At 40.8% G+C, this 16,080-nt stretch overlaps 1 protein-coding gene and 1 long non-coding RNA gene across 4 annotated transcripts in view; one reads left to right on the forward strand and one right to left on the reverse strand.

Annotated features, from left to right (window-relative positions):
• Positions 1-1,887: 1,887 nt before the first annotated feature.
• On the reverse strand, positions 1,888-5,707 carry LOC144590123 (liprin-alpha-2-like). The gene is made up of 2 exons (XM_078394979.1): positions 4,784-5,707; positions 1,888-3,820 (listed from the first exon to the last, which is right to left on the reverse strand). Exons 1-2 carry the CDS (start codon positions 5,021-5,023, stop codon positions 3,794-3,796), a joined length of 267 nt encoding a protein of 88 aa, XP_078251105.1. The 5' UTR covers positions 5,024-5,707; the 3' UTR covers positions 1,888-3,793.
• LOC144590124 (uncharacterized) overlaps positions 5,234-16,080 on the forward strand; it is a 156,293-nt gene continuing 145,446 nt past the window's right edge. For all 3 annotated transcript variants that reach the window (XR_013546181.1, XR_013546180.1, XR_013546182.1), the window contains exon 1: positions 5,234-5,529. This is a non-coding gene — a long non-coding RNA (uncharacterized LOC144590124). The remainder of the gene's footprint in view (positions 5,530-16,080) is intronic.

Here is a 16,080-nt window from a genome sequence, read left to right on the forward strand (position 1 = left end):
AGCTTACCTGGCCAATCGATCAAGATCCTGCTGCAATCTTTCACAACCATCTTAACTATCTGAAAAACCACCCACTTTTGTATCATCAGCAAACTTGCTAATCTTGCCCTGTATGTTCTGATCCAAATCATTGATGTAGGTGACAAACAGTAACAGGCCCAGCACCAAACCCTGAGGCACACCACTAGTCACAGGCCTCCAGTCCGAGAAGCAACCTTCCACCAACACCCTCTGCTTCCTTCCATAAGGCCAATTTGCTATCCATTTAGCTATCTCTCCTTGGACCCCATGCGATCTAACCTTCCAGAGCAGCCTACCATGCGGGACCTTGTCGAACGCCTTACTGGAATCCATGTATACAACATCTGCCCTCATCAACCTTTTTGGTAATTTCTTCAAAAAACTCAATCAGATTTGTGAGACATGACCTCCCACGTACAAACCATGCTGACTATCCCTAATCAGCCCTTGCTCATCCAAATGCCTGTATAACCTATCCCTCAGAATACTCTCTGGTAACTTCCCAACTGCAGATGTTAAGTCATAATCTTATTTTGCAATAAAGCAGGCTCAAAGAGTCATATGGTCCACTTTTACTCCTGTTTCATGCATCAGTTTCTGTTGGGTTAATTTAAAGTCTAAGTCAGAGCAATTGATGGATTCGTAGTTGATAAACTTCTGATTGGTTGAATATGTGTACTTTTAACCTTTTTTAATCCGTTATTACATGAATGTGGTCTGGAAGTCTGTGGGTAATATCATCCAGGACAACACAGCCGATCCCCCTATTATAGAGGGGGGGGGGGAGAGGAAGGTGGAAGTTGAATAGCTAGAAATCAGTGCGTATCAAGACTTTTCTTAACACAAAATGATGTCATCTCTGCATGTATCAAGAAATGAGTGTCGGGGGGGAAATTTTATATTTATTCGCCTTTTATCCCCCCACATAAATTCCTTGAGAAGAAATTTCAATTTTTTGATTTGTGATTTGTGAATTCCATCAGGGTGAATTTCCATTATCTGAACGATCATAACGTAAGAGTTGACATTCTACAGATTAAAAGGAAATAAGATTTCCCAGATCATTTTGTGCAGTCAACAGTTTTGGATCTACCATGGATCAGTATGTTTTTCTAGCTATCAGTTTTCAAACTGCCAACAAAATCCCCTTAATTTACTTGACAGATTCTATAGATGTTCAATCCATGTAGATCTGCAATCCCAAATATAACAAGAGCAAAGGATAGTACTGCTATTCAGGGATGAATGTGGAGACAATGTGGATAAATATATAGCCTTCATGAATCAACCATGTGTAACCATTAGATAAGTCTGTTCTCTCTCCTGATTAACGGGGCATGTTCAAGTAAGGCATGTGTAAAAAATGGAAGAGGGCACCCATTATTTGAAAAAAGAAGCAATAAATATGATTAACAGAAAGATTGCAAATTAGCCACCATATTCAGACACTATAATCAGCTAGCATACTAGCACTTGAAGATTTCATTCTCAAGTTATAGGTCTTAAAATGAAGGAGAGCATTTATGGTCCATACCAAGTTACACTGAGAAGTTTACAGTGATCCTTCTTCAATCCTGGCAAAGTGTCTTCTTGGAACTCAATGGCTTCTTAAGCAACTTCAGTGAGCAGTTAAGAATCAGCCACAACAGTGTGGAATAAATAAATAAACAAACAAAATAAATTATAGACAGTGAAGAAAACAAGTTTGCTTCTTTCACTGAATTAGTCTTTTATAAATATTGAAAACCCACACACGTTATGGTTAATTTGACTGTAGGCACCCATTTTATTTATAATTGCATTTTCACACATTTTAATTCTCCAACTGTCCTGTTCACTTGTCTGGATTCCACAACCAAACAACAGAAATGAAGAGGATGTCCAACCTGTCTTGGACTATCACCAGGTCGTACATGTACTGCCTTGGCAGCCACATACATAATGTGCAAATGCAAATATAGCCTATGATTCAATCAATGTTTTGGTCATTCATAACACTCAGCTTGAAAATCTTGTGCTCAAATGCAATCAGTCCAATAGTCTTTAAAATTATCCAAAAAATTGGGTTTTAAATATTGATTTGAACAATATAGAATGAAATATATGGCTCACAACAGCCAAATAGTAGATAATCATGCTACAACTAATATTTATTTAAAATAATTTCAATACATAACACTGATTTTTGATTTAAATAACTGGATGTATATGGAATCAAATAGTATATTTTGATAATATTTGATGACAGTCATCAAATTTCAAACATAACTCTTTCCAATTTAAACTGCTGTTATCCATCTTTCCAAATGGCTTTCCTTTCACTCTTAACACTACCTATGTTAACCTCTTAATAGGATAAAACATTACTGAATCAGTTCCTTTTTCAAATATACTCAGGTATCTCAAAACAAGACAATTGCAAGCTGGAAATCTTTTTTTTAATCATTCAACATGCAAACACTAATTTCAATTTTGAATACGTTTTGGATGTCTGCCTATATATCATATTCAGATTTCAAGAATTTAGTTACCACAATAATAAAGAACACAATATCTCAGGAAAAACAGCAAAAATACACAGGTGATATGGTCCAGATGCATATTACTTTTCCAGAATATTATCACGATACATGTTACCACGAAACAACTTACAAAGATTGGTATACCATTGAAACTCAATATTTACTAGTTTCTCGTCAAAATTTGAAAACTTTAGTCTTTGTTTAATTTAACATTTTCAACAATACAACAGTTATGTATTGTTGTTTTTAAATAATGAATTTAGAGTCATGCATTATCCAATGTGTATCTTACACAATCTATAAGCCATTTTCTTGTGGACATTAATCTAGTAAATATTGGATTAGTATATATTGATAAAATATCAAATATGGGTAGTTCTGCTATAATGCGAGTTTCTTTAAATCAAATTAGATATAACGCTATTGATGAATCAGGGAACACTATTTGTATGATGTGAGCCAAATTGGTTCTAATGTGATTTTGATAAGGGACCACAGAACAACTTCAAAGTTACTTTGGAAATTGACAAGCAGAGAGAAAGCTGTCTTGGACAAATAAAATGTCTGGAGTAAAGAATTGTTTCACAAAACTCCCTGCAGTAAGGTTTCTTAAGAACACAGCGTGTCAGTTTCACTGCAGGCGGACATTGAAATTGCCGGCAATCATTGTTGACACTTATGCAGTGATACTCTATTAAACAATATAACATTAAGCCATTAGCATATTAAACTTGCAGTAACAAAAATAAACTTATTTCTATATCAAAACAAAACTATTTTTGAAAGTCCTTCAGGAGAAAACAAAACTTTGTTATTTCAAGTCTGAAACTCCCTAGCCCCAACCCAATTTTACCCATTGGCACAGCTATTTCTATAACACAAAGTTTCTTATGAACACAACTATTGAGTTATAGCAGAAATACCCGAACTACAAGAAACAACTGCAGTACATAGTGTTACAAACTACATTTCATAATCCTAACAAACCTGCAATGATGCTTACTAGTTTGATTATTTACCATTCACCAAGACAATAGTAAAAGTGAAATCAACAGGTATGGAAGGGAAAGTCTCTGCTGGCTGTAGTGAAACTGCAAGCGAAGGACCATTGATGTGGTTGTTAGATATTCATCATATCGAGCCAAGTTCTGTGCTGCAGGAATTCCTCAGACCCAACCATATTCATTTGCTTCATCAGCAACATTCTTTGTGGAGATGTTTGTCGATGATTGCACAATGTTTCATTCCATTCACAACTCCTCAAAAAACAAAATAACCTATGCAATATTCAGGCTGAGATTAAAAAAATATCATTTGAAACACACAAGTAGCAGACACTGACATTCTCCCATGAAATACTAATTCAATAGCATTATCATTGATGAGGCTTTACATCCACATTCTAGAAGTTAAAAACAAACTTCTCGAAGAACTCAGTGGGTTGGGCAGCATCTGTGGAGGGAAACAGAGTGTTGATGTTTTGGGTCAGGATCCATCTTCAGATTGTCCATTTTCCTCCACTGGTGCTACATGGCCCATTGAGTTTGTCCAGCAGTTTGTTTTTTTTGCTTTAGATTCCAACGTCTACAATCTCTTACCTATCATGAAAGTGAACACTGACCAGGAACTGCAGCTAAAACAGGTCAGAAGATGGTATCTTACAAGAATAACTCACCTCCAGACTCCCAAAGACTTTCCACCATCTGCAAATCTCAAGTCAGAAGCACGTTGGAATGCTCTCCATTTGCCTGAATAAGTGCTGCTCTAACAATGCTCAAGAAGCCAAACGGGCAACCTCATTATCGAGAGACATCATTACTCGGAAGTTCTCCAAATCACACCATCCTGCCTCAGAAATATATATAATCACTGTTCCCTCGTTGGTGCAGTGCCCGAATCCTCAAACTCTACACTCAACTCCAATGTGGAAGTATCTTCACTACAAATAGATTTAGAAGGCAGCTCCTGGTGAGTTAAAGGGTAACGAATGCCAGAGTTATTACACATGTTTTATTTATTTTTTAATCTTTAAACCATTGCATTGGTAACGAAGGTGCGATCTACCTGACAAACTAAGATATTGACGGATTAAATGAACCATGAGAAGCAGAAAGACGATGGTTAAACTCATGGGGGGAGGAAACCCTTTTTTTTAAAAGAGAAGTGGGAAGATGTTTCCACAGTTGCAGGAGAGCACATTGCAAATCTTAGCCTTACTCTGAGAAGCCGGGTGCTCCTACCTGGGGCAATGCAGAGTTGAGCTGGCGCTGCAGAGAGTCCCTATCGTAGATGACATCCTGGAGTTTGCCCTGTGCCAGCGCTAGGCTCTCCTGGGTCTCCCGGAGGGTGTCGAGCAGCCGGTCGCGTTCGTCCAACATGTTGACCATCAGCTGCTCGAAATTGGAGTCCTCCGAGCTGCTCTGGGAGCCCCTCTGGCTGAGGGTGTCCTCGCTGATGGTGGGCATCACCTCGCACATCATCTTCCATCCAGCAGTGTCTCAGCTCAGGCCAGCGGCGGAGCAGGAGACAGGGAGGGGGGGGGGGGGGGGGAGATGGAAAAAAAATCCACCTTCTAGCGGAAAATAAACCGAATGGTGCAAAGAAAAAGTCGGGGGGGAAAAAACCCCGTTTGACAGTTCAGGGGGAAACGCCGGCCATTGCTGCTGCTGCTGCTGCTGCTGCTGCTGCTGCTGACATTTACCGCCCTGACACCTCCTCTCACTGATATTTTTACATGTATATAACAGTCAGAGAACGAGCGCTGACAGCCCCCCCTGGTATTCTTCCGTTCACATCCTCAAGTAACGAAACGGGCTGAGATTGTGAAGGAGAGGGGAATGAAAACCGGAGTGAGCCTTCATCGTCGCCGCCGTCGTCGTCGTCGTCGTCGCCATCGCCGCCGGTTTGATGTGGATGGAGCCGGCGCCTTCCCTTCCCTTCCCGCCCGTCACCGCCGCTCCGGAGACAGACCACGACTGAGAGCGAGGTTGGGAAGTGTTAACATTCACAAACGGCAGTAATTGTTTTAAATAAGGGAGGGGATGAGGAGGAGGAGGAGGAGGCGGGGGGTAGAGACATTTGTGCGAACGGCGAGCGGCAAACGGCGAGCCGGGCTCGAGCGCGGGGGGGGGGAGGGGGAGGAGGGGGGAGGGCGCGCGAGCCCGGCCCGGGGCACCTGGCGGCGCCGCGCAGCCTCTGCATCCACTCCCCACCCACCCCACCGCTCCCACTCTGTGTGAGTGTGCACTGGACTGGACAGGACACACGCTGCCCGGCTCCGAGCAACGGTGGAGCTCATTGCATGCTGTTTTACTCATTCACTCGGCTGGCAGCATCGCGATCTGTTGCATTTGCCGAGCATCTTATATATATAATGCAACGAGCTATATGCAATACATGTGTGTATCTATATACACACACATATATATATATATATATATATATATATTGCATATAGCTCACTACATTCTATTTTACTCACCCACTCAACTGGTAGCATCGCAATCGGTTGCATTTGCCGAGCATCATATATATATATATATATATATGTGTGTGTGTGTGTGTATATGCACATATATCTATATATATGTACACACACAACACACATAAGATTATCGGCATTTGCAACGAATTGTAATGCTACCAGTCGAGTGAGTGAGTAAAACAGAATGCAATGGGCAACCTGCAATAGATATGTGTGTGTATTAGAAATACACTGCTGGCTCGCCCGGTTCCTGATAACGATGGAGTTTATTGCATTCTGTTTTACTCACTCACTCGGCTGGTAGCATCGCAATCCGTTGCATATGCCGAGCATCTTATATGTGTGTATATATATATATTATATGTGTGTGTGTGCATGTGTGTGTACACACACACACACACATACACAAGTAAGATTCTCGGCATATGCAACGGACTGTAATGCTACCAGCCGAGTGAGTGAGTATAACAGAATGCCATGAGCCATATGCAATGTGTGTAAAGCAGGTGATGGTGAATTTCATGCACAGTATATATCCTGATCGATATGGGCGTATCCGGAGTTTATTTGGCATTACCTCATACCTTAGTTCGGAGCTGTTAAATGCAGCACCTATGGTATGGAACCCAGCTGTTCAGCAGAGAAGGAGGGTTTGCTGTGTGTGCAATTGGCGTGCAGATGCTTTTCGGAGGCATGATTTACAATATTTTCTATGATTTTTTTCTTGCATTAAAAAGATCGCTGGGGTCGACGCGCTGTTGTAGAGCATGCTGTGTAGTGTCTAGTGTAGGTAGTAGCAAAAGGCAGATGTAGGTTGCGTGCCGCTCCCAGGATCAGTGCTGGAGAGATAGCTGTAACATTTGCAAATGTCACCGCTTTGTGCGCCCTCTAAAGCAGCTGCATACTTTCTCAGCAATGATGTCATTGTAAAGATGTCATTGTTTTGGACCCAACACATCGACACCATGCACATGGATTGATTTGACATGCATGACCTCTTGCGTTTCCTTTTCTCTCATTTTCAATCGGCCGAGGCACACTTTTAAAAATCGTTAGCGCGCATTTATGGTTGTAATAACGTGCCCGTCAAAACACTGTCGCGATCCAAATGAAATACAAACATACAAAACGTAAAACCACTGTTTGCTGTTCTGAAGAGATTTTCGGTGAGGTGAGAAGTCAGAACGACCAACCTTCTCGCTAATTTAACATGCGTGAAATAAATCATTGGTCCGCATAAATTATTGTATTCGTTCAATTACACAAATCTGTGCCGAACAAACTTCACCATCAAAAGTAAGGAATTTAAAGCGAAATATTTCAAATGCTAAAAAAAGATGGTTTCATAAAATATATACGTATCAGTTCTGTTAAAGTTAATTGAGTAAAGGATTTATTTTTTCAATCGCCTACAAAACTCACTATTCCATTCTATAGGTTGCCCACCTTTGGTTAACAATGACGCAATGTTAAATATGGATGAAAAAAGCGAACTAATATGGAAATACAGAGGAATACAGAGCTTTATTTGTCATTCGGTACCGAGGTACCGAACGAAATTACATTGCAGTCACACACAAAAAAAAAAGAACACAAGACACATGACCCCAACACAAACATCCAGGATCTGAACTTGGGTAATCAATGTATTGCATCCGCTGCTCTACATGTCAACTTATTTATATCGGCGAAACCAAGCGCAGGCTCGGCGATCGCTTCGCTGAACACCTGCGCTCGGTCCGCATTAACGCAACTGATCTCCCGGTGGCCCAGCACTTTAACTCCCCCTCCCATTCCCAGTCTGACCTCTCTGTCATGGGCCTCCTCCAGTGCCATAGTGAGGCCCGCCGGAAATTGGAGGAGCAGCACCTCATATTTCGCCTGGGCAGTTTGCGGCCCGGTGGTATGAACGTCGACTTCTCCAACTTCAGATAGCTCCTCTGTCCCTCCCTTCCCCTCCTCCTTCCCAGATCTCCCTCTATCTTCCTGTCTCCACCTATATCCTTCCTTTGTCCCACCCCCGACATCAGTCTGAAGAAGGGTCTCGACCCGAAACGTCACCCATTCCTTCTCTCCCGAGATGCTGCCTGACCTGCTGAGTTACTCCAGCATTTTGTGAATTAATCAATGTTCATGCAGGTTTACAATATTTATGATCTCAGATTCCTCAGCTTTGAAATGGGCAATAACCAATACAAATAAATTATAAGAAAGTATAATATTTTTAATCACAATGTTTTGTGGAAATGGAATTCTTAAGTCAATTATGGTGCACCTGGAATATTGATCTTTTTCTAGTTGTGAACAACTCGACCTTTTAGATCTTCTACCTTTGGTGAAACTGTGTTCGGTTCATTATACAACATGTAAATTCTGTGGATATTAGAATTCCGAAACTAAAGTAGATATGCTAAACACGCCCAGAATTCAGCATATATAAAGAGACCCCTTGCATCAAAACTGGTAAAATGAAAGTATTTTGCGATGCAGGGAAAGACTGAAGGGATGGCAAGATCAAACTTAGGTTGATTGCAGGGGAAGTAAAATGACAAAAGGTATGAGTGAACTTGAAAGTAGAGTGATGCTGACTAAAGTAATCATTCTACCCAATAATCTAAAGTAACCAGGAGAAGCAGAATGATTATATTAACTTGAAAAGGTATAATGTGATATAAACTGTTATGCAGATGGGAGCTTTCTAAAACTACCTTGGAATAATGTGTCGTTCAACAAGCAAAAATTGCTTGCTGCAGCTCCACAAATTAGCTGAAATGTGAAAAGAAACTAGAAGTAACGAAAAATGGTGACGTTAAAAATTTGGACTCAATATAAGAATAGCTAAAAATAAAGAAGAGCATTACGCTGATAACGAATGGTGAAAATCAGCAAGATAAAATGAGTATGGCCAAATTGACTAAGGAGAACACATAAAACAGTTTGAATGGGGAATTTTAAATATGAGGTCATAGGATAACAAATATATTCCATGGTCGATCAAATTTGTTATTGACACCTGTCCCAAGTTTGCAAAATCATTTTTAAAATGTGCTGATTATTTTCTGATGACTCCATATTCAGTGGTCCATATTCCAGCCTTAAATACCATCTGGTCAGCTGTTCAATGTGTTATTACACCTTTCAAAAAATAGTAAAATTAGTTTTAAAACATGGTTTTTCTTCCACTAAAATGCACTTCAGCGACAATTTGCATTCTCCACTCACAACAAAAGCAGATGAATCTTGCTCGGTAGTAGACAATAGACAATAGACAATAGACAATAGGTGCAGGAGTAGGCCATTCAGCCCTTCGAGCCAGCACCGCCATTCAATGCGATCATGGCTGATCACTCTCAATCACTACCCCGTTCCTGCCTTCTCCCCATACCCCCTCACTCCGCTATCCTTAAGAGCTCTATCCAGCTCTCTCTTGAAAGCATCAAACGAACTGGCCTCCACTGCCTTCTGAGGCAGAGAATTCCACACCTTCACCACTCTCTGACTGAAAAAGTTCTTCCTCATCTCCGTTCTAAATGGCCTACCCCTTATTCTTAAACTGTGGCCCCTTGTTCTGGACTCCCCCAACATTGGGAACATGTTTCCTGCCTCTAATGTGTCCAATCCCCTAATTATCTTATATGTTTCAATAAGATCCCCCCTCATCCTTCTAAATTCCAGTGTATACAAGCCTAATTGCTCCAGCCTTTCAACATACGACAGTCCCGCCATTCCGGGAATTAACCTAGTGAACCTACGCTGCACGCCCTCAATAGCAAGAATATCCTTCCTCAAATTTGGAGACCAAAACTGTACACAGTACTCCAGGTGCGGTCTTACCAGGGCCCGGTACAACTGTAGAAGGACCTCTTTGCTCCTATACTCAACTCCTCTTGTTATGAAGGCCAACATTCCATTGGCTTTCTTCACTGCCTGCTGTACCTGCATGCTTCCTTTCAGTGACTGATGCACTAGGACACCCAGATCTCGTTGAACATCCCCTCTTCCTAACTTGACACCATTCAGATAATAATCTGCCTTTCTATTTTTACTTCCAAAGTGAATAACCTCACACTTATCTACATTAAACTGCATCTGCCATGTATCCGCCCACTCACACATGTCCAAGTCACCCTGCAGCCTTATTGCATCTTCCACACAATTCACATTTGCATCTACCCCCCAGCTTAGTATCATCTGCAAATTTGCTAATGGTACTTTTAATCCCTTCATCTAAGTCATTAATGTATATCGTATATAGCTGGGGTCCCAGCACCGAACCTTGCGGTACCCCACTGGTCACTGCCTGCCATTCCGAAAGGGACCCATTTATCCCCACTCTTTGCTTTCTGTCTGTCAACCAATTTTCTATCCATGTCAGTACCCTACCCCCAATACCATGTGCTCTAATTTTGCCCACTAATCTCCTATGTGGGACCTTGTCGAAGGCTTTCTGAAAGTCGAGGTACACCACATCCACTGACTCTCCCCTGTCAATTTTCCTAGTTACATCCTCAAAAAATTCCAGTAGATTTGTCAAGCATGATTTCCCCTTCGTAAATCCATGCTGACTCGGAATGATCCTGTTACTGCTATCCAAATGCTCAGCAATTTCGTCTTTTATAATTGACTCCAGCATCTTCCCCACCACTGATGTCAGACTAACTGGTCTATAATTACCCGTTTTCTCTCTCCCTCCTTTCTTAAAAAGTGGGATAACATTTGCTATCCTCCAATCCACAGGAACTGATCCTGAATCTATGGAACATTGAAAAATGATCTCCAATGCTTCCACTATTTCTAGAGCCACCTCCTTAAGTACCCTGGGATGCAGACCATCAGGCCCTGGGGATTTATCAGCCTTCAGTCCCATCAGTCTACCCAAAACCATTTCCTGCCTAATGTGGATTTCCTTCAGTTCCTCCATCACCCTAGGTTCTCCGGCCCCTAGAACATTTGGGAGATTGTGTGTATCTTCCTCAGTAATGACAGATCCAAAGTAACGGTTTAACTCGTCTGCCATTTCTTTGTTCCCCATAATAAATTCCCCTGCTTCTGTCTTCAAGGGACCCACATTTGCCTTGACTATTTTTTTCCTCTTCACGTACCTAAAAAAACTTTTGCTATCCTCCTTTATATTATTGGCTAGTTTACCCTCGTACCTCATCTTTTCTCCCCGTATTGCCTGTTTAGTTAACTTTTGTTGCTCTTTAAAAGAGTCCCAATCCTCTGTCTTCCCACTTCTCTTTGCTATGTTATACTTCCTCTCCTTAATTTTTATGCTGTCCTTGACTTCCCTTGTCAGCCACAGGTGTCTCTTACTCCCCTTAGAGTCTTTCCCCCTCTTTGGGATAAATTGATCCAGCAACCTCTGCATTATTCCCAGGAATACCTGCCATTGCTGTTCTACCGTCTTCCCTGCTAGGGCCTCCTTCCAGTCAATTTTGGCCAGCTCCTGCCTCATGCCTCTGTAATCCCCTTTGCTATACTGTAATACTGACACTTCCGATTTTCCCTTCTGCCTTTCCATTTGCAGAGTAAAACTTATCATGTTGTGATCACTGCCTCCTAATGGCTCTTTTACCTCTAGTCCCCTTATCAGATCAGGATCATTACACAATGCAGAAGTGTATAACAAATACAGTGCAAATATTTAAACTGAATTTATCTTATACCACATGGATTCCCCATATGTCCTCATTAAGAGAGCAACTGAAATGCTCTCACAGATGTTCTTCAGTCTGGCAACTCGGTGATCATCAGACAAATTTCTCTATTAAAAGACCAAAGAAGGAAATGAACTTTGGTCAAATTGTGCCTTTATTCACACAGATACACTTTACGCATAAAGGATAAATAATTCAAATTATCAACCTAAAATGTTTTTGAAGTTTGGAGGAAGACATAGAAAATTGAATATCATTAAAGAATACCATTGGAAGCAAAGCCTTTAACATAGGAGGTACAAATAGTTTAACGCAATTTTAATTGATTTAATGTTACCTGTGTGGCAACAAACATAAAATGCCTTGTAAGAACTGGAATTCTGGTCTCACCCATTGTGCTCTTGCTGACTCGACAAAAGTGCCAGCATAAGCCCATTCTGTTCTTTAGCTTTCTCACCACCATTTCCACCCACCGGGACTTTGACACAATCTTTTGGCGTCAGAGTTCGGCGAAACTTTGAGGACAGAAAATGGCGAGTCCATAGCTAGTAATTCGTTCCAAATTACCAGGCTTTGAAATTACTCCAGTCTCTTTTATCCCTGAATGTATAGATAACTAACATGCCACTAATTGACTCTACATAAGTAAAAACCAGAGGGAAAATTTTGAATTGAATAGCTGACTATTTCCGACAAGAATTGTAAAAGATGAAAACCAAGGGAGCAGCTTAAAGACCATAGTATGGGTACTGCAAGAATTTTCCCTGGAGCTGTTGGCAAAATAATATTTATTAATGATATAGAGAAAGGGATGCTATTAATGTTTACAACACAACCAACACTCAGAATTGCTTGAGGTCATAAGCACTAGGATAAGTCCAGACTAGTTGTAATATTATACAAATTGGGCGAGTGAGATAAATGTATTGCATTGTTTTTAATATAAAGAAGTCTGAATGTATGTAAATGCAAAGAGGCTGCAAAGAAAGATATATAAATGGAGATATTCTACAGCAAGCAATAATTAGTGAGAGTTCCAGAAGCTTAAGTGGAAGTACCAGTCACCTCCAATTATAGTCAATCGTGAAAAAAACAAAATATTCCATACTAACATTTCCAAGGACAATGAATTCAAACTCACCTGAGAAAAGGCGAGTGTATAATTAATATATATCTTTTGCATGCCGAGGTTGAAATGTGTGGTACCACCTACGCAGAGGTGTTGTGAATGCAAGGTATGCTATACATTTAAAGAGGATGACTGGTTAATTTTTAATGGACAGGATGTAAAAATGGATGAAATAGTGTTTATTGATCCTACTTGGTTCTCAGAGCAAAACCTTACGATTTTTTGCATCCTGGTTGAAGTGGTTAGAAATCAACTGCACCAAACATCTCCCATGAATAAGGTCAATAGACAATAGACAATAGATGCAGGAGGAGGCCATTCGGCCCTTCGAGCCAGCACCGCCCTTCAATGTGATCATGGCTGATCATTCTCAATCAGTACCCCGTTCCTGCCTTCTCCCCATACCCCCTGACTCCGCTATCCTTAAGAGCTCTATCTAGCTCTCTCTTGAATGCATTCAGAGAATTGGCCTCCACTGCCTTCTGAGGCAGAGAATTCCACAGATTCACAACTCTCTGACTGAAAAAGTTTTTCCTCATCTCAGTTCTAAATGGCCTACCCCTTATTCTTAAACTGTGGCCCCTTGTTCTGGACTCCCCCAACATTGGGAACATGTTTCCTGCCTCTAACGTGTCCAACCCCTTAATAATCTTATACGTTTCGATAAGATCTCCTCTTATCCTTCTAAATTCCAGTGTATACAAGCCTAGTCGCTCCAGTCTTTCAACATATGACAGTACCGCCATTCCGGGAATTAACCTAGTAAACCTACGCTGCACGCCCTCAATAGCAAGAATATCCTTCCTCAAATGTGGAGACCAAAACTGCACACAGTACTCCAGGTGCGGTCACACTAGGGCCCTGTACAATATATATATAGGTCATAAGGTCATAGGTGACAGGGGCAGAAATAGGCCATTCGGCCCATCAAGCCTACTCCGCCATTCAATCATGGCCAATCTATCTCTCCCTCCTTACCCCATTCTTCTGCCTTCTCCCCATAACCCCTGACACCCGTACTAATCATGAATCTATCTATCTCTGCCTTAAAAATATCCATTGACTTGGCCTTCACAACCTTATGTGGCAAAGAATTCCACACATTCACCACCCTCTGACAAAATAAATTCCTTCTCATCTCCGTCCTTAAGGAACATCCTTTAATTTTGAGGTCATGACCTCTATTCCTAGACTCTCCCACTGGTGGAAACATCCTCTCCACATCTGCTCTATCCAAGTCTTTCATTATTTCAATGAGGTCCCCCCTCATTCTTCTAAACTCCAGTGAGTACAGGCCCAACGCTGTGAAACGCTCACGGGCATGTGAGTGAAGTAAAAAAAGAGGAAAAGAGCTGAGCGCTTGCGTGAGGCGTACAACGGGGGTCAGAAAATTGGAACATTTTTGAAAATTTACACACAAAATTACCAGTTTCAAGCCTCTTTTAGTGCGTTTCAAAGTAAAAACAGACATTACAAAATAATGTGAATATGTCACTGTACACTAATACATTTTGAAGTAAATTCGCACATTAATTGATAATCAGCCCAAAAAGGTGGTAATTGGCTTTTCTGCTGTGTTTTATATTTTAACCCCGTCTTAATTAATTTAGTTATATAATCATGCACTTAAATTTAATATTTACTCATTACAGTTCCACCACTGATTTTCTTGGTTCCAGAGTTTTGCTGGTTTATCCAGCAGGCCAAGGAAGTCGGTTATGGGGATAGATTTGCTGACTCCAGCTGGGCTGGAGTTCCAGAGCCCCGGCCGCAGGTTGCATATTCAACCCACCGATCGGCCGTGGAAGTCCCAATGAGGACGAGATTGGCTGCCTTGCCCAGCCTAGGTGCCACATTTTCGGGGAGACTTCCAGAGCGCGGGGGATTTCTCGCGGAACTCCTAGCGACCTCTAGCATAACCCTAGTGTTCATTACAAGTCTATACAACTTTTTTTTTGTCTTTCTTTTTTTAAATTTGATTTCTCCGTTTATTTGGCAAAGTGAAAAACGCGGAAACCATGCAAAAAGCATGGAAAATGGATTTTAAAAACGTGGAAATCCGTGGAAATGCGGAAAATTCACATGCCTGCGCTCATCATATGTTAACCCACTCATTCCTGGGATCATTCTTGTTGATGAGCTAATATTACTTGTTTTAACCATAAGGTGACAAGTTTCATGTTCTCAACACTTTATGCAAATACGTTCCTTTTATATTATGTGATCTGTCAATGTGTATCTTACAGTTATGTAGCCTTCATGTAGATTTTACTCAGAAATCTCTCCACATCTATTCTGTCAATGTCCTTCACAATTAGGGCAACTAGATGAACATATTTTGATAGTCATGAAGAGACAGTTTATCTTCAATTGATGTAGTGCATTTGGTGAATTAACAAGGGAGATAAATTAGTGTTGTGCCAGCAGTTAGTATAACCTGTAAAGTGGGGGTAGTTTATGGCTCTTCATTCATGGTAGCCAATGTATGGAAATGTATGATTTACACAACAAATTGGAATTGACTAAAATGTAAAAGATTAATAAAACACACATTTTTAAAAATGAAATTAAAATTAAGTTTTGCAAACATTCAGGAAGCGTTGAGAAAAATTATGTAATGCAAATAATTTTAGTGAGAAATTTGTTAAATTCAAAAGAATATGATTCTTTTCTTGTACTTGGATCTTCTCTTTTCTTCTTTCAAGTCTACTATATATTAATTACTCATTTCATAACAAAAATAACTATTAAATTTTGTGTTGATTCTCAGAAATTTGAGTAGAGTTTTCACCCTTGCGAGTGGGAATATGTGCATGTGGGCGGAGAGTTAATAGTGTTAAAACTGACTGAATTAGAAACAGTATCAACCCGTTGGCTTCTATATTTACCTCCAACGTGGCAGGATGTGTGTGGGAAATTCCTCAACAGAAATAGGTTGGTAATTGCAGCATGCAACATCATTATTTAAGCCAATATTAACTGAAATTTGGAATTTCAGTTCAGTATATGAATTTCTCGAACTTCTTGGAACTTGCCAGAGAGAACAAGGTGCGAACACAACATTGGACAAAGGTTGTGTGTCGGAAGGAACTGCAGATGCTAGTTTACACTGAAGACCATTGCAGCTGGAAGTACCTGAGGAGGTTTGGCCCAAACCACCCCCTCCCCAGGTACTTCCCCTGCAACCACAAGAGATGCAACACCTGTCCCTATACCTCCTCCCTCGACTCCGTCCAAGGACCCCAAAGGTCTGTTCAGGTGAGG

This window comes from Rhinoraja longicauda, unplaced genomic scaffold, assembly GCF_053455715.1.
Source record: "Rhinoraja longicauda isolate Sanriku21f unplaced genomic scaffold, sRhiLon1.1 Scf000145, whole genome shotgun sequence".
Lineage (NCBI taxonomy): Eukaryota > Metazoa > Chordata > Chondrichthyes > Rajiformes > Arhynchobatidae > Rhinoraja > Rhinoraja longicauda.

Coding starts and splice junctions, on each gene's coding strand:
- LOC144590123 (XM_078394979.1), bottom strand. CDS start 5,023: ATGATGTGCGAGGTGATGCCCACCATCAGCGAGGACACCCTCAGCCAG. Junction 3,821..4,783: donor TCAACTCTGCATTGCCCCAG/GTAGGAGCACCC, acceptor AATATTGCATAG/GTTATTTTGTTTTTTGAGGA.